Source organism: Adiantum capillus-veneris, chromosome 25 (assembly GCF_014529385.1).
Source record: "Adiantum capillus-veneris isolate H3 chromosome 25, ASM1452938v2, whole genome shotgun sequence".
NCBI classification, from domain to species: domain Eukaryota; kingdom Viridiplantae; phylum Streptophyta; class Polypodiopsida; order Polypodiales; family Pteridaceae; genus Adiantum; species Adiantum capillus-veneris.
In genome coordinates, this window is record NC_140955.1 from 106,109,703 (window position 1) to 106,131,896 (window position 22,194).

Consider the following 22,194-nt stretch of genomic DNA (forward strand, 5'->3'; position numbering starts at 1 on the left):
AGGTAATTTGTGACAAATTACATGCTAAGCACTCAAAAACGGATCTCGACTGTCAAAAGGAAAAAATGATTAGGAAGTCTTGAACCAAAATACATACAAAGGTATTTTGGGAATTTTTGAAATTTGAAGGGTTTTTTGATAATTTTCCCTAATAATAATAATAGGGTATGGGATTCCGGTCCGCCTCTCCCAACCAAGTGTCAGCAGGAGATTGATCTGGTCAATGTCCCCTGGAGCCTAGCGAGATAGGCGGACAGTGCAGAGCCGTCGATAACAAGCATGAGACATTGTGCATGTGCAGTAGGGGGAGAGAGAGAGAGAGAGAGAGAGAGAGAGAGAGAGAGAGAGAGAGAGCGTGTACGGCAAGCCTGGATGCCGACCCTGGAGTAAGCAGAGACGGGAGACTGCATGACCATTGACGCGAGAGAGAGAGAGAGAGAGAGAGAGAGAGAGAGAGAGAGAGAGAGAGAGAGAGAGAGAGAGAGAGAGAGAGAGAGAGAAGACTCGGGAGCAAGGGGAAAAGGAGAAATTTCACCCCGAAATAGAGAAAAATAAATCAAAACCCCAAAAAAATAACGTAATTTTATAAAATTTCTTCTTGGAAAACAAGGAAAGGAAATTTATATGCTTGAAAAAATGATTTGTGTGGATTGTTTGAGATGGTAAGCGAGTTGCGCCTGGGTTGTGAGCGTGTGTGTGGTCCATTGTGGGACCATGAGTGTGAAAGGGTGCGATTGGCCGTTGAGAGGCGTGGAAACTAGATAGTGGCAGTGGGCACCGTTTTGAACCCTCATCGCCAACATCCTTTCCACAATGCACAAGGGTTGAGCAATGAGCAATGCCCCCGCTGTAGACTAGCTCCAATCTAGCCTAGGCCTACTTAGCAACTCTGAGACAGGCGGGCGAGCGGAGAGAGAGAGAGAGAGAGAGAGAGAGAGAGAGAGAGAGAGAGAGAGAGAGAGAGAGAGAGAGAGAGAACTCTTGCCAGCTCTCGAAACAGATACGAGATGCAAGCTGTGAACCTCCCACATGTAGGCACCTGATTGCAGAGAGAGAGAGAGAGAGAGAGAGAGAGAGAGCGTGTGCGGCAAGCCTGGATGCCGACCCTGGAGTAAGAGAGACGGGAGACTGCATGACCATTGACGCGAGAGAGAGAGAGAGAGAGAGAGAGAGAGAGAGAGAGAGAGAGAGAGAGAGAGAGAGAGAGAGAGAGAGAGAGAGAGAGAGAAGACTAGGGAGCAAGGGGAAAAGGAGAAATTTCACCCCGAAATAGAGAAAAATAACGCAAAACCCCAAAAAAATAACATAATTTTATAAAATTTCTTCTTGGAAAACAAGGAAAGGAAATTTATATGCTTGAAAAAATGATTTGTGTGGATTGTGTGAGATGGTAAGCGAGTCGCGCCTGGGTTGTGAGTGCGTGTGTGTGGTCCATTGTGGGACCATGAGTGTGAAAGGGTGCGATTGGCAGTTGAGAGGCGTGGAAACTAGATAGTGGCAGTGGGCGCCGTTTTGAACCCTCATCGCCAACATCCTTTCCACAATGCGCAAGGGTTGAGCAATGAGCAATGCCCCCGCTGTAGACTAGCTCCAATCTAGCCTAGGCCTACTTAGCAACTCTGAGATAGGCAGGCGAGCGGCGAGCGTGAGAGAGAGAGAGAGAGAGAGAGAGAGAGAGAGAGAGAGAGAGAGAGAGAGAGAGAGAGAGAGAGAGAGAGAGAGAGAACTCTTGCCAGCTCTCGAAACAGATACGAGACGCAAGCTGTCAACCTCCCACATGTAGGCACCTGATTGCACACACACACACACACACACACACAGAACTCTTGCCAGCTCTCGAAACAGATACGAGACGCAAGCTGTCAACCTCCCATATGTAGGCACCTGATTGCAGAGAGAGAGAGAGAGAGAGAGAGAGAGAGAGAGCTACAAGCGAGCCTGTTTTTTTTTCAATCCCAAAGCTAGCATCTCCCGAGATTCGCTGTAATAAAGCATTTCTCAAATATGTCGGCGAGAGAGAGAGAGAGAGAGAGAGAGAGAGAGAGAGAGATGATGTTGAAATGAAATGATACAATGTCTTCAAAAAGGCCGAAGTGACCTATGAGACCAAACAAGTTGCAAAGTGATGAATTCGATAAAATCTCTGAGTACCAAAAAAAAGTCTAATGAATTCAATAGAATGTTTGAGAGAGAGAGAGAGAGAGAGAGAGAGAGAGAGAGTCGCCCTCACAAAGTGGAGATAAATTACTTCTTTTTTTTTTCGCGAGGTAATTGTGACAAATTGCATGCTAAGCACTCAAAAACGGATCTCGACTGTCAAAAGGGAAAAAAGATTAGGAAAGAGCAGTCACAATGCGTACGCGTGACATAGAGAGAGAGAGAGAGAGAGAGAGAGAGAGAGTATTGTTCTTGATCTTCTTTTATGAAATTTGCCGCGAGTGAGGAGCTTGGGGGTAAGAGGGGCCATGCCGTCGCCGAAGGCCCCGCCGAAGCCGAAGGCGGCACCGTTTTACTAGTATATGTGTGTGTGTGTGTGTGTGTGTGCGCGCGCGCGCACGCTGCAGGAATGCAGGTAGAAGCACGCTACGAAAAATCTATCGAGCCAACCACCACTCTGTCCAAAGAAATCGTTGGCGAAGGGAGATCCTCTGCCATCGCCAGCCCAGGCATAGGCATAAGTGAGTCCCTAGGTGCGTCACGGGTGTCTGTGTGAGGCGAGGGGGGAGAGGGTCGCAAAAGAGAGCGAGTCTCTGCGAGACGACATGCAGAGCATTGCAGACTTTTTAAGTTGTGATCAATCGAAAACCATGGATGATGGGATGACGGTACACTATCAGACCAGGCTCGAGAGAAGCATGCAGGTCTTGGAGGTGGAAGGCTGGGGATGCTCGGCAGCTAGGGGTGAGAAAAGTGAGGGGAGGGATATTTTTTTCCGTGCTCCGACGATGAAGATGTGGTAGGTGCAGGACAAATGAGGGCAAACCTGTGCAGATTGAGGCGTGCGACAGATGGCTGCTACACAGACGTGCAAGAGTCGCCTCCAGCTCGTTATTACACCCCACCTGCGCACCCAGAATTCTTTTCCAGCTGCAACACACACAGCTTCATTGCTCGCTCTCGCGCTCTCTCTCTCTCTCTCTCTCTCTCTCTCTCACACACACACACACACACACACAATATACATGGATGCACAGCTCATTGCCTCTCATTGTGCATGCTCTTTGAGGCTAATTTGCAACGGGTATCTTTGATACCATTTTCCTCCCTCTCTCTCTCTCTCTCTCTCTCTCTCTCGTTTCGGTCAGAGATTCATAGCCAATTGATTCTTGATCCGATAATTTGAAATCAAGAAAATAACGACTGCATACGCTGTGTGAAATCTTGCAGGTCAAGGCTATATTGAGAAGTTTAGGGGATGCTTCATTGCTTCCATGCCTTCTCAGAACCTTCCTTTCATCAGCTAGATTTATTGTTAATATCTTTGGTCGGGCTCTCTCTCGCTCTTGCTCTTTTAGGCTATTGTCTGACAGGCAGTATTTTGGGAAGGTTTGCCTCACCTTAGACTTGAGCCAATTGAAAATCAAGACTACTATTAATGTCTTTGGCCCGTTTGATCTAGGCTCTCCCTCTCTCTCTCTCTCTCTCTCTCTCTCTCACTCAGACACACACGCGCACACACACACACACCATTTTTTTTGTCTATATTGCATTATTTTATATATATATACACACACACAATTCTTTTGTCTATATTGCATTATATATATATATATATAGGTTTAGTGTCGGAAATATCCCTTTAATTTGTGAAAATTCCCAAAACATCCCTCAAATTTCAAAAATTCTCAAAATACTATTAATATTCTATCATAAATTACCAAATTGTCCTTCTAATTCTCAAAATATCCCTGGTTGTGAGATTAAATTCTCCAAAGATATAAACATCTGTAGTTTCTCATAAGAAGACTATTGTTTATATGTTAAAACTACAATTTGAGTTGATTATGTAGGCTTTGGAGATGCATCGCTAATTTGCGACAGATTACATGCTAAATTAACCTTCCATTGGTGCTCTCAAATGCAGGCCTCGATCATCATGATTTTATCACTTTTTTACCTCTTGTTACTTTCGCATATATATATAAAATTATTATTTTTTCCATAAAGGGCGTGAGAATTATATTAAGAAGAGACAAAATGTTACATCCGATACAAAATACAAGGCCCTCTGGGCTTGAAGTGGGCTCAGGGTTGCTAGCTTAGACCTACTATAATCAAATTTAGTTACAAAGGTGAGCTGCAGATAGTCACGAGGTGTCACCCAGGATAAGTCCCCCCGGAAAGGAGCTGATTACATTCTGCAAGTGGTTGATTAGACTTACTTCATTGTTAAGATGCCGCCTTAGTCTTTCCCCTTCGGCCTTGCACTCATCGATCATTTTCTGCAGGTGGGAGTACGAACCATGGTCCATCAAGTAAGATCTCCTGCTGCTTGATAATGTTTGAACTGTTGTAATACCCCATACAATCCATGAGCACTTTATAGTTAACTTGGTATATTCTGCACTGTTCAAGCTTTAGCTGATTTACCTACACAGAAAAGTGAGAAAATACAACTCTCAGACTTTTAGTCTGGCCTCATCATAAAAACAGCTATTCCTTTCTTTCCAGATGATCCAAAATAATTCGCCTCTTATCCTATTCCATACTACAGATAAGAGCCCTATTGAGTCTCCAAGGAGGAACTGTTTCCAGTTGGGTGTGTACCCTATCCCACTTACTAAAGGGGACAATATTTCCCTGTTGGCAGGACAATTAATGAGGAGGTGGGGAATATCTTCTTCATTCCCATTACATCTTTGGTAGAGCCCATCCCCCATGCCTGCATGGCTCATTTTGTGGCATGTCCACACTGCTTTGTGCATGACCAGCCAAAGCAGTGTCAAGTGTTTGGCCGAGGTATCTTGATGCGAGAGTGTTTTAAATTTGAAGAGCCACTGCCTTTTGTCGAGGGACAGGTTCCATTTTCTATTTAGGGTGGCATGTAAAGACTCTTTTAGGTCTGGAGGTCGGTTTGGAGGGTTGGCGAGAGCCCCCCCTCCTGCCCAGTATAATGCCTTCGGTGCACGGTTAGACAGCTCTGAGAGCATCCACTCTTGCTCCTTTTGGGAAATGGCTATCCTGGCCTGGATGAGGGTGAGATCCCGCGGTTGCAGTTGGTACCTCACCAGAAGTTCAGTTTCATTCTGCCACCTGAACTCAGTTGTGTTCCACACATCTTTCCAAGTGATAATTCCTTTCTTCTGGAGTCTTTTAGCTGACCTGTGCTGCCTCTGGCTCAGTTGGGGGATAGGGGGGAGGGACCACCACATTGATTCAGTAGCCCTTAGCTGTCTACTATATTTAGACTCCCAATTGATTCTAATAAGGCTTTTGTACCTGTTCCAAGCTGCCCACAGAGATTTGAGCAGTTCTGACCCCTTAGCTACTACTTCTAGGGGTCCAAAAAAAACCGTAGTCCAGGGAATGTTGGTGATTCCCTTATTCCCTTTAAAATGGAATTTGTGAATATCACAAAACATTAGAGAGGTGAAGGGTAAACACATGTTGCTCTCACTCTCTACTTAGCCGTGCGAGAACACTACCTAGAACTCTCTAGAACTCCACCTCAAACCTACATAAGAGGACCTCCTCTCATGCTTGTAACCAATTTCCATTTTTCTCATAATCTAAACTCTGTAGCTCTATTTACTCATATGTGTATTTTTCTCTCTCTTACTAGTCTTCATGCAATGAATGGTTCTAGTGTGTATCCAACCCTAGAAATCCCTACAACTGGTATCAGAGCTATAGGATCAAGGCCAATCTAAATCCTCATCATTAGATCTAGGAGTAGGTGGCCTCCTTTCTCTCTCTCTCTACCTTTAGTGACTCCACTAGTCAAGTAAGTAGATGGCCTCCTTTCTTTCTCTCTCTTCACCCACTTTACCTCTTCTTCCTTGGCTGAGAATAAGCCTCAAAACAGCTCGTGGGCTGCTCTAGAAGCTCTCCATTGTTGCACTTCATTCTCTCCATTGTCTCTCAACCCTCTCTACTCACTCTACTAGCATCTCTACTAGCTAGCGACCCCATCTCTTGCATCCGTGAGCTACATCATTGAAGAAATCTCAAATCTGGAATTTCTGTACTGTTGCGGACCAGCAAGCTTTCCATTAAAGCTTGAGGTCATTCATTGCCTCAAAACAGCTCGTGGGCTGCTCTAGAAGCTCTCCATTGTTGCACTTCATTCTCTCCATTGTCTCTCAACCCTCTCTACTCACTCTACTAGCATCTCTACTAGCTAGCGACCCCATCTCTTGCATCCGTGAGCTACATCATTGAAGAAATCACAAATCTAGAATTTCTGTACTGTTGCGGACCAGCAAGCTTTCCATTAAAGCTTGAGGTCATTCATTGCCTCCCCAAGCCCTCATATGCACTAGGAAGCCATTGGTAACAGACTAGCTAGTATTACTAGCTATTTGCCTTGTTCCATTGAGCCTTCTCGAGCCATTCTCAAGCTCACTTTCATTTTCAGATCTGGAATTTTAGCAAGCCAACCTTGGAGTTTTGAGGCCATAGCTCATCAAGAAAGGTGTTTTTTAGCACCTCCGGCAAGCTCTCTACTACTAGCAACTAGTCTACATCAAGGAAGGAGCTATTTGAGGAGCAAATACACCATTGAAGGACTGATTTGCTGAGATTTTTCAGCACTCGAGAAGGCAAGGAAGCTTCAAATCAAGAGGGAGCTTCAACTCAAAAAAACCAAGCTCACTACACAAGGCATTCAAGACGGGTAACTTTGCTATCATTCTCCATTGTCGCATTGCCATTTGCTTCGTTGCAAAGGGTTAGACACCATCAAGAGAGTCTCTTGATAGGACCTCCCTTGCATTACAAGTTCATTGCCACACACATCATGGGCAAAGACGGCATATGCATGTTTCATGGTGTAGGTTTTCATACATGGCAAGTCAAGGTGAAAGGTTATCTAATGAGAAAGGGCTTATGGAATGTAATCACCAAAGAGGGGGAAGATGAAACTCAACTCACTCGTGCACAACAAAGGGAATTGCAAATTAAAGATGAAAAGGCATTGGGCATTGATCATACACCATCTAGATCAAGCTACCTCTTCTAGAGATGCATGGGAGATTTTAGAGAGAACCTTTGGTGCTAAATCAAAGCATTCAAAAATATCTCTAAAAATGCAATTATATGGTCTTACTATGCAAAATGATGAGAGCCTATCAAGCCTAGTAAATAGGCTTAAGAGCATTTGCACTCAACTTTCATATATCCAATGCAACATAGAAGAAGATAAGATAGACGTATTACTTAAATCACTCCCATTGCATTATGATAATATTGTAACGGTGCTTAAAGAAAAGGAGCCCATTTCTTCTCTTGAAAGCATAGTACATTCACTTCAAGAAGAAGAAAAGAAGCACACAAATCAAGAGGTAATTGCTAATAATGCATGTATCATCTACCAAGCACACCTCTCCATGCAAGCATTGTGGCAAGACAAACCATTTGTCCCCCAATTGCTACAAAGTCAAGAAGTGCACCAACTGTGGCAAAACGGGGCATGCACCTCAATTTTGCAACACCAACACTCGAGTCCCCAACACCAACAATCTCCACTACACAAATAGTGGTGATGATGATGAAAGTGATGGCGACTATTTTCATGAAGGTGAACAAGTCAACTTTATTGCTCCCATATCTACTTCTACTTCCGCATCCTCTTCTCCAACCATCTCTATTGCTTCTACTTCTAATAAAAAACATGCTAGAGGGAGTTCCAAACATGGCTCATTGAAAGTCTTTGAATATGATGACATTTTGTAGTTTCCCAACTCCTATGTTGGATCCTTGTATTGAAGTCTTAATCTTTTGTGAACCATCATGTTGTATCAATGTAGATCATAGATGTTGTATCCATTGAGAACCATCATCACATTTGAACCTTGATCTTGTATCCAATCTTTTGTATCAATGTTGGTCATAGGTGTTGTATCCATTCCCGGGTTCTCCATTGCTCTGAGGATTAGTTTTACAGCTAATTTGTCTGCCCACAGTTCGAAATTAGTGAGGCCAAGTCCCCCTAGTTCTTTAGGCAGACAACAGACTTCCCAGCTTACTTTGGCAAGCCCTTTTTTATGGGGGTCTCCAGACCAAAGAAAGTTTCTGCATATTCTGATTAGGTCTTTTAATTGACAGTTAGGTGGTATCCAGCATGAGACAAAGAAGAGCACATAACCTACTAGGTAATGTTTTATCACTACAGTTCTACCTGCCATGAGAGCTTGTAAACCAGTCCATCTGTTGAGCTTGTTGTGGAGTTTGTCCATTACCCACTGCCACCTTTGAGTCATTGTTATCCCAAACCCAAAGGGGATCCCTAGAAGTCTGAACACCACTCCATCCCGAATGATTGCGCATCCTTGCTCCTCCACCCACCTAGGGAGTGGGGACTTTGAGGCTCTGATCCCTGTTTTGGTGTGATTGATTCTAGACCCTGAGGTTGTGCAGAATGTGTTGAGGCATTCCCAAAATGATTTTAGAGAGGTGTCATCGTTATTCAGCAGGTCGTTAGTGTCATCAGCAAATTGAGATAAGCAATGTTGGTTAGCGTTAGGTAGCTTGATTCCTTTGAGGTTGCCTTGTTGTATTTGAGCTTTTACTAACCAATTTAGGGAGGTAGCTGAAGTGGAGAATAGCAGAGGGGCAAGAGGACATCCCTACCTAACCGAACGATTAAGGGGGAACAGTTCTGACAATCCATTGTTGATAGCTACACGGGCTTGGACATTGCTGATCAGTGTTTGCACAAACCTTACCATCCTGGGCCCAAACCCCATCATAGTTAAGCTTTCCAAAATGAGAGACCATTCAAGCCTGTCATATGCTTTGTCAAAGTCGACCTTGATGAAGATGTAGTCTTCACTAGTTGCTTTAGCATATTATATTCCTTCCCACATAGCTATCACTGCTTCCAGAAGTCGACGCCCTTTGATAAATACTTTCTGCTCAGAGCATAACCATTCGGTTAGTAGGGCTGGGGCAATTCTGAGGGCGATGGCTTTAGCAAAAAATTTGTATGCTGCATTGAGCATAGTCAACGGTCTCCCCTTAGATAATATCTCCTTGGGGCCTTTTTTATGCAGTAGCTTGATGATCCCATTGTTTAGTTGAGTCGGCAGAGCTCCAAATTTCACAGCTTCTTGCCACACCATGAGTAGGATAGGTGCTAGGAAATATCTGAACGTTTGGTAGAACTCAGTGAATCTAGTTGAGTGCTCAAATGAGGAGGGATAACTCTGTTCCTGCTTCTCCTAATAATACTTCTCGCAAGGATGACCGACTCATCTTGAGCTTCTGGGGAGCTGAATAGCTGAGCATAGTGTTCTTTGGCCACTTCCAGGTTTTCCTCCTCTAAGGTGGCTATCCCTCTGGTCCCTACCAGCATTGGGACCATTTCTCTCTGATGCTTCTTTTTGAGACTTATGAACATGGCTTTGGATGGTTTGTCTGTTTTCCCTGCCCACCATTCTCTAAAAAAAGCTTCGGTGTGTTGCAATGACATTTCTTCTTCCAGCTTGAGTTGGTGTCGAAGGGTGGTGATTTTTTTCTGCACTGGCTAGTCCTCCTTACGACAGGTTTCTAGTTCTACAAGTTCATCATAGATGGAATCCTTCCTTTTTCTTCAAATCTCTGTCACTTTTTTCCTAAAAGAGATCAGAGAGAGTTGGGTGTTGGTGATCGCCATCCTCCAAGCCTTGGCTAGAGTGTTTCCCTTAGACAAAGCTTGAACCCAGATATCTTTTATACAATTCTGGACCTCCTCTAACCGAAAGAGTGATGGGTCTGTGTGGAACCAATGGTTCCTTATCTTGTTACATTTGTTGTCCATCGTGATGATTAACGGATAGTGGTCTGACACGTATAGTGGATAGTGGTCTGATAGTGGTTCCTTATCTTGTTACATTTGTTGTCCATCGTGATGATTAACGGATAGTGGTATGACACGTAGGAGGTGGCTCTAGAAGCAGCTTTGATCCTGTTGAACTGTCTGGCTAGAGCAGTACTTACGTAGCATCTATCAAGCCGAGCCTTTCGAGCAAGGCTCCCTCTTGAGTAGTTTTCCTCCTTGTGATCCTATGTCCCAAAGGTCTAGCTATTCTTTTCAGGTTACTCCATTCTTGTTTCTCCATTCCCCCCACTACCTGCCCCTTCATGAGGTATCTATCCTCCATAGACTATACCATATTGAAGTCCCCCATCAGGATGGTCTGTCCCTTATGTTGTGCTATTTGACTCCACAGTTTGGTCCTGTCTTTAACCAAGCCCCCTGCATAGATTGAGATCACCACGAAGTTGATGGGTGCCTCAATGAAAAGAGAAACCCAATATCTACCTATTGTCGACAGTGTTTGGTTGATTTTCCAGTTCAAAGGGATGCCCAAGGCAGTTCCTCCTGAACCTCTGTTGTGCGAGGAGTGAACCCACAGTCGTTCCTTGGATATCATTTGTAGCCTCTGCTCCAAATCTTGCCCTACAATTTTGACTTCCTGTAGTCCTATCACGTCAACAGGATAGTTCTGAATCCAAGCTTTGATCTTCTTGGCTTTGTTGGGGTCGGTCAGCCCCTTTATATTCCAAGAGAGTAGCTTCATTTAATACTTTTTCTATCTTTTCTGCTCTTTGCCTGAGCCCTTGGTGAGGGCTGGGTTACTGAGTTGTGGCTCCTCTTGTTATCCTTTTGTACCTCCATCGGGGAAGGTCCAGCTTCTGGACAGCTTGCATGTTGAGGGGCAACATTCTCCTTGTTCGTTTCCATGCTGCTCGATGCTTTGTTGAGGTCAATGGTAGTACCTTTGTCCGTTTTGTTAACTTGCTCTTCTAACCTAGACTCTGTGTCTAGTTCCTCTTCTGAGTCCTGCCCCATCGAGTCTACCACCTCTGAGTCCTCCCATTCTGGGAGTGAGGCTAGGAGAGCATATCTGTTTGCCTGCCTAGGCTTGGCTCTATCATTCGAGGGTTTCTCTGCAACTGGCCTATGATTGGTTTGATTATTTTGTTGAGAGACAATCTAGGGCGCTTGTTGATGACTTTCACTCTTTGCCTAATCTCTTGGTGACGACTCTGGTTTAGGGTTTTTGATCGAGCAGTCCCGAATGAAGTGCCCTTTCGTTCCACAGTGAAAGCTGCACTCGGTAAGTACTTGTAAGACAGAGGTTGTTCAAAAGCTTCTCCATCATCCAGAGCGATGATCATTGTCGAAGGGAGGTCCTCAGAGATATTGATCTCTATCAGGGCTTGCGGGTGCCAAGAGGGGATGTATTCTCCCCGTGGGTGCCCCGAGCTTAACACCCTAAAGGCCATGTCTGCGGTCTTGAAAATGAAGACGTATTGGTTTTTGGGCAGGGCCTGGATGGTCTCGACGTCCGCCCCTATCGACCCCCACTGACTCCTTATCCACCCTCTCAGCACTTCGGCTGGGGGCCGAGGTCCTACTAGCAGACCTATGAGGGCTCGACTTTCTAGATCATTTTGGGTTTTGCAAACTTGAATAGCAGGTAGTATGACCAGAGGCTTACCGTCTGTAGTCTTGCCAGCGCCTCTTGCATGATGGCCTCCGCTTCCTCTTGGTTGAGACTTAGCGGCAGCACTAGAGGCGGGTGCAATGGGAGCGCTTTCAGGAACCCCAGGATGTATCCTTGCTGGTGAGCTGGCAGAGGGGGACTGAGTGAAGAACCCAACATCTTGTCTTGCCTGCCTCGCAGCTTGGAGCTTGCTTAGAGTTTCATGCAGCAGGTGCTCGTTGTCGCATTGGAAGGGGCCCAAGTGGTTGAAATACGGGTTGCCAAGTAGGTGGAAGTCGTTTAATCCACTTGCGTGGGCTGTCGTAGAGTTAGGATGAACTAGGGTATGGTGCGGTAGGCCTCCCGAGGTCCAAATGTTGGGGGTTCTCGCGTTGGGGTTGAGGGCGGGTGAGATGACCGGCGTGGTCATCTCACTGGGCGGTAGGCGGGCGCAGAGATGATGAAGCTACGCCATCGCTAACCTCTAGGGTTTTCTGGGCTTTGCATATTATATGAAGCCTACTCTTTCAACATTGTATCTTGTGGGCTTTGCATTTCAATATGAAGCCTACACCCAAAGGTACTAGGGATGTGAACGTTACTAGTAGAGAGGTGACGCTCTACATGTTTTTGCATACAACTCTCCTATCGATCTCTCCTGCTTCCCCTTCAACCGATCTTCTACCTACACCCTACTTTGTGCACCTGAAGGTTCTCCTGCTCTCCCCCGCGGGGGGAGGGGCAGCATGGCGCTACATGAAGCCTTGTCGAATGGGCTTGTTCCTCAACCGAGGTCCTCCCAGCAGAATATGTCTCCTCCCTTGATGAATCTGGGCTCCCATAGACCTTCGCCGCGCATGCTACCACCCCTGAATCATCCTGGCTCGAGATATCTTCAAGGTATGTCTTCTGATCAACTCCCTATTGCAGGCATGAATGATACTTCATCCCTGTTAGGGCATGGGCAACTCCCCTCTTATGTTAGAGGAGGAATGGATTCTATATTCAGACCCTCTGGCCCTCTGAGCTTCCCTCCTACCTATGTAAATCCTTTGTGGGGCCGCGGTGGTGACAATGACCAGCAATATGAGATACACCATGAGTTTTCAAAGGTTAATGCAAAGTATGCAGGCGATGACATGGGAACTCTGGCCCGGACTTTGAAAGAGGCTGCTCACCTCATGGGCACACTAACTCCTCAAGCAGGGAATCTCCCCCCATTGATGAAGAGGATACTCAGGAAGATCAGCAGCTTGAACAAGAGGGCATTACTATCCCCTACAGAGATCTTGAGTACTGGCAGTCTCAACTTAAGCAAAAAGTGGTTATAGGCCTCTGCCATGGCTTAAGACCCTCCCTGGAAACCCTCAAAACCTGGACTAACCAGCAATGGTTGGGAAGAAACCTCAAGCTGGAACAGGTGCAGTACCTCCCAAACAATTATTATTTGTTCTTCTTTGAAGACCCAGACAGTGCTTTCCAAGTTATCAGTCAAGGGCAATGGATTATCAAAAATACTCCTATGTCGGTCTTCAGCTGGTACCCTGGCTTTAACCCTAGGGGTCCTAAACCTACCAAAGTCCCTGTATGGGTGGAGTTCCCAGACCTACCCATAGACTTCTATCCCTGGTTGAAACAAATTGAAAGCTGTCTTGGCAGAGTCCTTGGACAAAAAGCTAGAGGGGGCTTTAACCCGAAATGGGACCCCCAGATGCTAATTGAAATTGATGTTAGTAAGGAGCTGAGAGTGGAGGTCCCTATTAAAAATCCTGCTGGTATCATCCTGCACTCTCAGAAGATCAGTTACTGGAACCTCCCTAATGCTTGCTTTCAATGCTTCAAACAGGGCCACCATATCAAGGATTGTCCTGAGATTAAACAGAATACTACAACTACAGATCCTGAGCCTACTAATAAGAATGATGGCTTCCAACCAGTCAACAAGAGGAACACATCCAGAGGAGGTGAGTTTGGCAAACAAGGGAAAAATAAAACTTTCCCAAGCCCTCTGCTGGAAAATGTCTTTGAACCCTTCTCCACTTTCAAAGACTTCAATGATGAGAATGGACAAGCTGATCAACATGACCTGAACAAGATATCCAAGCCCAGCCAAAGGGATAAAGACAAAGATTTTATGGACACTACTGGGCCTGAGCAGGAAGTCCAGAACCCTGAGCATGAAGAAGGATGCTCCTCCTCCTCAGACTTTGATGAAGAAACTATCCCTAGCTCACAGCTTCCTAAACCCTTGGATAACCCTAACTCTTCTTTTGATGAACAGCTTGAAGCCCATGATATGGCTATTAAGGACAACCTTACCTCTCCTTTAATACCTTCCTCTGACACCGCTATGACTCAAGCAGAAGAGGAAACTTTGCCTGTCTCTAGCTCCTCCAAGGCTAAGAGAAAAAAGGAGTTGTCTAAAGGCCCTAACAGAGCCTCTGTGTCTCTGGCAAAACCCCTAAAAACCAGTAAAAAATGAAGCAACCTCCCTTCAAAGGCCTCTCTTTGAACTGTAAAGGACTTACTGATCCTATCAGAGCCCACATGATCAAAAGGTGGCTACTGGATTCTAACTGTAAACCTGACTTCATATGTTTACAGGAACTTAAAGTCTCTAGCTTCATCCTGACTTCTAATTTGCAAAGGATTGGAGCCAATTGGAAATGGTACTGTACAAATCATGCAAATGGTAAAGGGGGAGCTGCTATAGCCATCTCTGAAAAATATGTCCCATTGGTAAAGTCAGTACACACCTCCTCAAATCATAGTTGGGTGGCCTTGAGTGTGGACTCTCCTTTCAACTTTACCATTGTCTCTTTATATGCTTCCAACTCTATTGCAGAGAGAACCTTTACCTGGAAAGAACTTGAAGTCCTTCCTCAACCCTGTATTCTGCTGGGAGACTTTAACATGGTGGAAGACATAGAGCAGACTGGGCCAGACAATAGGAGGTAATGAAAGGACTACCTGAAGGACCACCACAACCTGATGGACACTTCTCCCACTTCTGGCTTTACCTGGTCTAACAAACAACAAGGTAATGCATACATAGCTGCCAGACTTGATAGAATTTATATGAATTCTGGTCTTCTCAGTGAATACTGGCAGGTCAATTGTTGGAAAGATAACTCACTCTTGATGTCTGATTACTGTCCACTGATGTTTGAATGCCACAAAGAAGCTTTCACCTTCAAATCAGGTTGGCATCACATTGATCAGTCTCTCCTGCCCATCAAGTGCATTAAACAAAAAGTGAAGGAGGTCTTTCATGATGCATTTAGTAAAAAACAGTCTGCCTTTAAAGCTTGGAATGAAGCTATGAAACTGACTCAAAGAGTTTTGAAGGACTACAAAGAAAAGGCTAAGACCATTAGGAAAAGCAGGAGAATGATGATAGAAAAGTGCATCTCTGACTTAGAGAAGGGTTCCAGTGGTGATAGTCCCCCCTCCCCTGACCTTCTTGACCTTAAGGATAAGTTGAGAAAGGAAGACCTTCTAATTGCTAAAAACTCCTTAGTATGGACTAGAGAGTTCTGGGCTGGGAAGATAGATACTCCTGATAAAAACATGTTTGACTTGTTAAAAAAGAAAAAAATTAAGGACTTCATCCTCTTTCTCAAGGATGAAACTGGAATTGAGTCTCAATCTCATCAGGAGAATCTGAAAACTGTTCATAACTTCTTCACTAGGGTTTTTTCAGCTCCTCCTAAAAGGGGGGTTGACATGACTAAGGCAAGGGCTAAAATTGCAAGAATAAGGAAACATATGGTTCCTCAAAGCCTGTCCAAGATGATGGATGAACCCCTCAAAGAAGAGGAGCTGAAAGAAACCATTTGTGCTATGAAAAAATGGAAATCTCCAGGCATTGATGGCATGCCTAATGAGTTTTATCAGGAGTATCAGGACTTCCTAGTTCCTCACTTGATGAAAGTCTGGCAGGAGGCTTTACAATTAGGAGCCCTCCCCTCCTCAATGAATACAGGGGTCATTAAGCCTATACACAAAAAAGGGGATAAGGGGGACCTAAACAATTGGAGACCTATCACTTGTCTGACCTCTGCTTATAAGGTCTTTGCCTTAGCTCTTGCTAGAAGACTCAGCCCCATCATGAAGACCATCATACTTCCAGAACAAAAGGGGTTCATCAAAGAGAGGTTCATATTGGATGCTATTATTACTCTCTGGGAAACTTTTGAATATGCTGAGGAGTCTGAGCAACATTTCATGTTCTTCAAAATTGACTTTGACAAGGCCTATGACAGGATTGAGTGGGATTTTGTGTTTCAGTCTTTGCAAGATATTGGCTTTGGTAAACAATTTATAAAGTTCATTTTAGTTCTTTTTGGCAATGCTCTTGCTAAAGTAGCAAAGAATGGTGAACTGACTGATTGCATCTCCCTAAAGAGGTCCATAAGGCAGGGCTGCCCAGTAGCCCCACTTTTGTTTGCTATAAGTTCAGATGCTTTGGGATGGCTTGTGAAAGATGCTCTAGACAAAGGGCACATTAAAGGCATCAACATACCTGGGGCTGCTAATCCTCTCTATCTCCAACAGTTTGCTGACGACACGAATGCTATCATGTCAAATGATGAACAAAGCACCAATAGTTTCTAGGATTGTCTAACTGTTTTCTGTCTAGCCAGTGGCTCCTCCATCAACCATACCAAAACAGGGTTCAGATTCTCAGATGGAGACATTCCTACTGTCATGATTGCTGCTGGTTGCTCTCAAATACAGGACAGGCAAATTTTTAGGCTCTTGGGAATCCCAATTGGATTCAGGATAACCTTCAACCAAAGGTGCGAGTGGGTCCTAAACAAAGTCAGACAAAAAGTTTTCAAATGGAGGGACAAGCAAGCTTCCTTTTCAAACAGGATCTTCATCCTGAACCATTACCTGCTACCTTCAGTAATATATTTTTTGTCCTGTTGGATGCCAACCAAATACCATTTTAAAAAACTTCTATCCATATTCAGGTCCTTTCTCTGGGGTTATGATGAACAATCCAGCTCAGTTCCTAAAGTTGCTTGGTCTACATGTTTCTTGTCCAAGGAAGCAGAAGGACTGGGTTTGCTTGATCTGGACACTATATCAATTAAGATGGCAGCTAAATGGATCTTGAGGAGTCTGGACTCATCGGACTAGTGGGTAGTACTAATTAAAAGAACCATTCACAAATTCAAGCTAAAGGACTACAAATCCTGGTCAAATTTGTCACTCAGGGACATCATCCTCTCCTCCAAGGACTTTGTTCCTTATGGTTCCAAGCTCATATGCAAATTCTGGTCCTCCTGGCAAATCATGAAATCAAAATGGCATTTTACTAACACTCTTCTCTCTAACAAGCATTTCTTTCTCCAGGATTCTCCTTGGACTGGTCCTTGTGCAGGTAATCTAAAGCTGGGATGCTGTAGAAGAGCACACAAATGCTTTAAGGCTGGAATTCTGAATTGGGGTGACCTCTTCAGGGAAGAGTCTATCAAGGAAGTAGGGGAAATTCAAAGGTAGTTTCATCTCTCTCAAACTGATGCAATATGGTGCTTGGACAGACTTCATGTGGTAACAAGGCAGCTTCGTCTTCCCGCTAGGGCCTCTGAAAAGTCTGCCCAACTTCCTCAAATAGCCAGTCAAATCTATTCTGCCTTCAAGAAGCAAAAAAGGGTAGGAGAGCAGCTAAAGAGAAAGCTAAACTCTAGATGGAAGCTCCAATGGAGTTGCAGGCAGTGGTCCTACAGGTTCATCTGCATATGGGCATTTGCTAACACCATTAAGGAGGGTACTCTACTTTGGCTATTAATACACCATGCTTGTTGGATAGGGCAGAAAGCTAGAAGGTGTGGTAAAGGGCATGGAATCTGCAAAAGATGTCACCTGCATACTGAAGACCACTGTCACCTCTTCTTCAACTGTCCTCTCAACAGGTCTTTTCTGGATGCTATCAAGTCCTGCTGCTACAAAGATCTCCTCTCACTTAATCACCTACAAGGAATTGCTCTTGGGGAACTGTAAAGGTCTTGATATTCCCCTTTGGAATAAATGGAGAGGTTGTATTATCTGGTTCATCTGGAATTGTAGGAATGCTGTAACCTTTGATTCCCCGACACCCCACCTTGGTCAGCTTGTATATGAACTTGGCAGATGTGCCAAAACCCTATGTTCAAGGATTAAAGACACTCTTCCCCAGTCTACCTCTATCTCATCCCTCCAAAGAGAGCTGAACTGGCAGAAATGGGATAAAGTTATCCCTCAGTTCTTCTCCCCCACTAGACTACTCATGATGGAGTACATCCTGAAGTAACCTTTTGTTCTTAGGGCTGCCCTCCCCTAACTTGTGGGCCTTGATGTACTTATCTCTGTTTTTCTATTAATCAAATTTTTCTACTCTTTTCAAAAAAAAAAAAAAACATTGTATCTTTTTTCACTTTCGCTTATATTTTGTATTGAAAATGAATTTCGCTTATATTAATGTTGCTGTATACCCGCGTAGAATGTGACTGGACTGCCTTGCGGCTTGCTGTTGGAAAATTGACGCCTAAGTGGCAGCCACGTGGTCGCGGGGGCCACGAGTACCCATTGGTTTTTGCCCTATAGTGCGTTGGGCATGGGCGTGGTTGTTTCTAAAATAGTACCCGCTCCAAACGGAAAATGGTCATGTGGACTGCTGTTTTAAATGCACATCATCCCTTTGTTCGAGTCTCCAGCGTCCACATCTTCTCTCTCCTCTCTCTAGCGCCTGCGCCCACATCACTGCATCTGCAATGTGCATGCAGCTTCTCACATCCGATGATTTGGATGGCCCATTAGAATCTAGGCATTTGGGGATTCGTTTGAAGCCCTCGTCGCCTACCTCTCTAGGCTCTAGCCCACATTTTTTCTTGCCATGCATGCAGTGAGCCCAGCGGCGCCCACATCTTCTCTCATCTCTCAGTGATTCGCTCTCTCTCGGCCTCTCTCTCTCTCTCTCTCTCTCTGTGGATGGCCCCTGGTTCTTGCGCCCCTCACTTCCCCATTGTCCTCTTTCTAATTGTTGTTTGACGTTGCTTTTAGGCCTAGCCTAGGCCATTTCAGTAGGTATGCTCGCACAGCTCCAGGTATGCCTGGGAGACGGTGGGCGTTTCTCAAGTACATGAACAGCATCTGCTAGCTCCGTTGTTTTCATGCATTTGCTCAGTCTTGCATGGCATGTGGGCAACGGCGGTAGCAGCAGGAAGAGAAGAGGAAGGCGGAAAAGGAGAAAGGTGTAAGCCTCTGCTCCTCAACTCCGTGTTTTGTATGTAAACCATCTCTGCTTGTAGCAGGAAAGGAGGTTTTTTTGATAACAAGAAAAGAGACGGTGCTTGCAGTAACATGTTACTGGGCTCAATATTCTGAGCTATGCTCGCAGACATTTAAGAGATAAGGGTTCTCTCAATCTGCCACAGAGCTACGTTTAGAAACCTCTTTTTTTCTGTCCCCTGCTTTTGGACAGGATCATATGGAGGATCCCACAGAGTTTGAATCCCTTTTCAGACAAGAAGCAGCTTCAAACTTTTGGAACAACCACACCTCAAAGCCCTTTGTCAGCACTCTAACAAAGCATGCGTCATTCTCTGCAATGGCAAAGCCGGTGCAGCCTGCTTGGTTTGATGTGAGAGTGTTTTATGTCAGAGCAAGCTCATGTGTATCTGATAAAGCCCCGGATTCTCTCCTCATCGTATACCCTCAAAGGAACATTGGTGCAGAGCTTGAAGTGAATGGGGGCAGAATTTCGCCCTTAGAGAGAGCATGCTTTGTCTTGAGAAGAGATAGAGTGGATGCAGGGGCAGCGGAGGCTACCTATGTGAGCACCAACAACCTTAGAACAACCGGGGATCTGCCATTTGAGATTTATGATAAGGATGAGCTTGTCATTTATGGGACATTAGGCAGGGGAGCTTCCACATCAGAGTATGAATCAATAAAGGATGGGCACATTACTGTGGCTTCCGCACCTTGCCATAGTAATGAGGCAGGATGGAGTATGGAGTGCGCATGTGGAATAAGTTCGCACTCTTGCTTCTTTTTGAAGGGCAGGATGGACTTCTCGACCGTGAATCCTACCATGGAGGTTTATGTTGCTGGTCAAAGCTGTGGCTCTCCCCTTGCCCTTACGACAACAGTTCAGTTATGCGTGAGGAAAAAGAATCTAAGGCAGTCCAGCTTGGATGTCATTCCTGAGGTTGAAGAAGCTCAACCTAATCAGATTGTTGCTAGACAGGTACAATGATAAGTGTCTACAGTGATGGTGATTTTCTACTGGGCGTTATGGTGGTAGGCTCATGTTGCATTTTTAGTTAAGGTTCTTTGCAGAAAAGCAATGTTAGTTTTCTTCTTTGGGTTTATTTTTATGATGCTTGCGATGATGGTGATTTTTCACCGGGCATTATGGTGGTAGTCTCATGTTGCATTTTAGGTTAAGCTTCTTTGCAGAAAAGTAATGTTGGTTTTCTTCTTCGGATTTAAGTTTAATGATCCTTGCAAAAGATGTTTGCAATTATGGTGATTTTTCACCTGGCATTTTGGTGGTAGTCCCCTGTTGCATTTTTAGTTAAGCTTCTTTGCAGAAAAGTAATGTTGGTTTTCTTTGGATTCTTTTTTTAATCCTTGCAGAAAAGTAATGGTGGTTTTCTTCTTCTGATTGAAATTTATGATGCTTGTGTTCATCATGAGTTTTGTGACACCGCTACCATATGGATATGGTAGTGGTGTACATGAATTTTGTGACACCGCTACCTTGTGGCCATATGGATATGGCCACATGGTAATTTTCTGGCCTTTGTTATGGTTGTGTTGCATTCTTATTTAAAATTCTGTGCCAGTGCACTGAATTTGTTAAGAATGAGCTTTGACTCTGTGTTATCTTGATTTGGACATGGCTGCTGTTTATTTGGCGGTAGAAAAGTAGTGTTGTTTTGCTTATTCAGATTATTCTTATTGATGCTTGTGCACATGAAGCCCTGGATTTTGTTATTCCATCTCTGCCCTCATTGGATTGTGGAAGTTAAGGACTTTTGTGCAACAGTGCCATGTGGATATGGTTACCATTTAGATCATCCTTGCCCCCCCACTACCTTGCTTTTATTTAATGGAGTCAGGCTTCTGGCTTTTAAAACTCAGTATCAGCTAATTGGCTTTGCAGTAGTCTCTTTATTTTGGTGGTATGCCTACTTGAGCTTCTGTTTTGTAACACTTTGACACACATTGAAGGCAGGACACAGTGCTCTATTCATTGAATGATATGAGAGCACCGTTCTTACATTTCTGGTGATATCCTTGAATGCAGGGTTTTCTGAGTTAGTTGCTTTGCCTCTTTCCAGATAGCTGAGGATGCAGTTTATGCAAAAATGGATGATCATCCTCTATCTATGAGCAGCTTTTACATGCCAATAGGTGGTGCCTACATTGGTGAGAGTGAAGGAGAACTGTCTTGGTTCAATGCAGGAGTAAGAGTTGGAGTGGGAATAGGGTTGGGATTATGTCTAGGAGTTGGTCTTGGAGTTGGGTTGCTGGTAAGACCTTTCAAAAGGCGGCTCCTATGAATCGCTTTTCTTCACCAAAAGCCCTCAGTGTGGCTTGTGGGCTTCATTTTTGCAGGTAGTAGTTTTGATGGAATAAGTAGAAATTAACATGGATTAACTGAAAAGCATAACTCTTCTAACTACATGTGTTAACTGCTTGGAATAATTTGCTTTTTCTGTTAGGGCAGCTGAGCTCAAGAATCGCTTCATGCTGATCCGACATATTTGTATGACATCTCTTTGTACTTCGATGTATATATGGGACTTGTGTTTGTATGTATCGTCTTTTTGAGCTTTGAGAATCATGCTTTTTGCCTGCCTTGAATGTATACGTGAAAGTAGAGGAGTGGACTACTCTCATATGAGTAAAGAGAGATTGCACACAGTTAATTCATGGTACTAAGTTAAAAACTGTATGGTTTTATGTGATTGCTTTGATGCTATGATCGCCATGGAGAAGTGGAATGTTCACTGCCAATGTGTTTTTTGTATGACAAACACCTATGGTGGTTTTTTGTTTTGGGTGTTTTTATGGTCAGCATGTCAAGTTGAAAAGCGATTTCTTGGGTTCTAATGCACTCTTGGATAAACGTTGTGTCAAATGTTGCATGAATCGGTTGAGTCGTGTTTTGTTTTAGATAACAAGCTTGGGAGCGAAAACAAACATTATTCATCACAAGCTGTCCATGTTCTAAACTTCTTAACCTTCTTGCACTTGTCATGGAAAGATCTCTTGGTTCCAGTGTGTGTGTCTGGAAAATGTCAGGTAAATTCTTTAAACTGTGGAATATGTTGGGGTAGATTCCTTAAATGTGTAGGCTTTTATGCAATCTTCCTTGGACCTTATAGGCGTCTTTTGCCTCTTAATGTCAATCGCAGCCTTTTTCCACCTCTTGTCAATCTTGCAGGTAAATTGGGGATTTGTAGTTGGGATTAAAAATGAGAAGCAGGTTTTGTGGAGCATTTGTTTGGGTGGTTTAGGCTACCTCTGGTTCGTTAGTGACTTATGCTTGATATGAAGTCTG

The 22,194-nt window shown here is 44.3% G+C and overlaps 1 protein-coding gene across 1 annotated transcript; it reads left to right on the forward strand.

Annotated features, from left to right (window-relative positions):
• Nucleotides 1-12,376: 12,376 nt before the first annotated feature.
• Nucleotides 12,377-21,489, forward strand: LOC147425436 (uncharacterized). The gene is made up of 7 exons (XM_086500388.1): nucleotides 12,377-12,923; nucleotides 13,529-14,010; nucleotides 14,235-14,369; nucleotides 16,995-17,137; nucleotides 18,805-18,871; nucleotides 19,102-19,869; nucleotides 20,969-21,489. Exons 1-7 carry the CDS (start codon nucleotides 12,377-12,379, stop codon nucleotides 21,188-21,190), a joined length of 2,364 nt encoding a protein of 787 aa, XP_086356514.1. The 3' UTR covers nucleotides 21,191-21,489.
• Nucleotides 21,490-22,194: the final 705 nt, after the last annotated feature.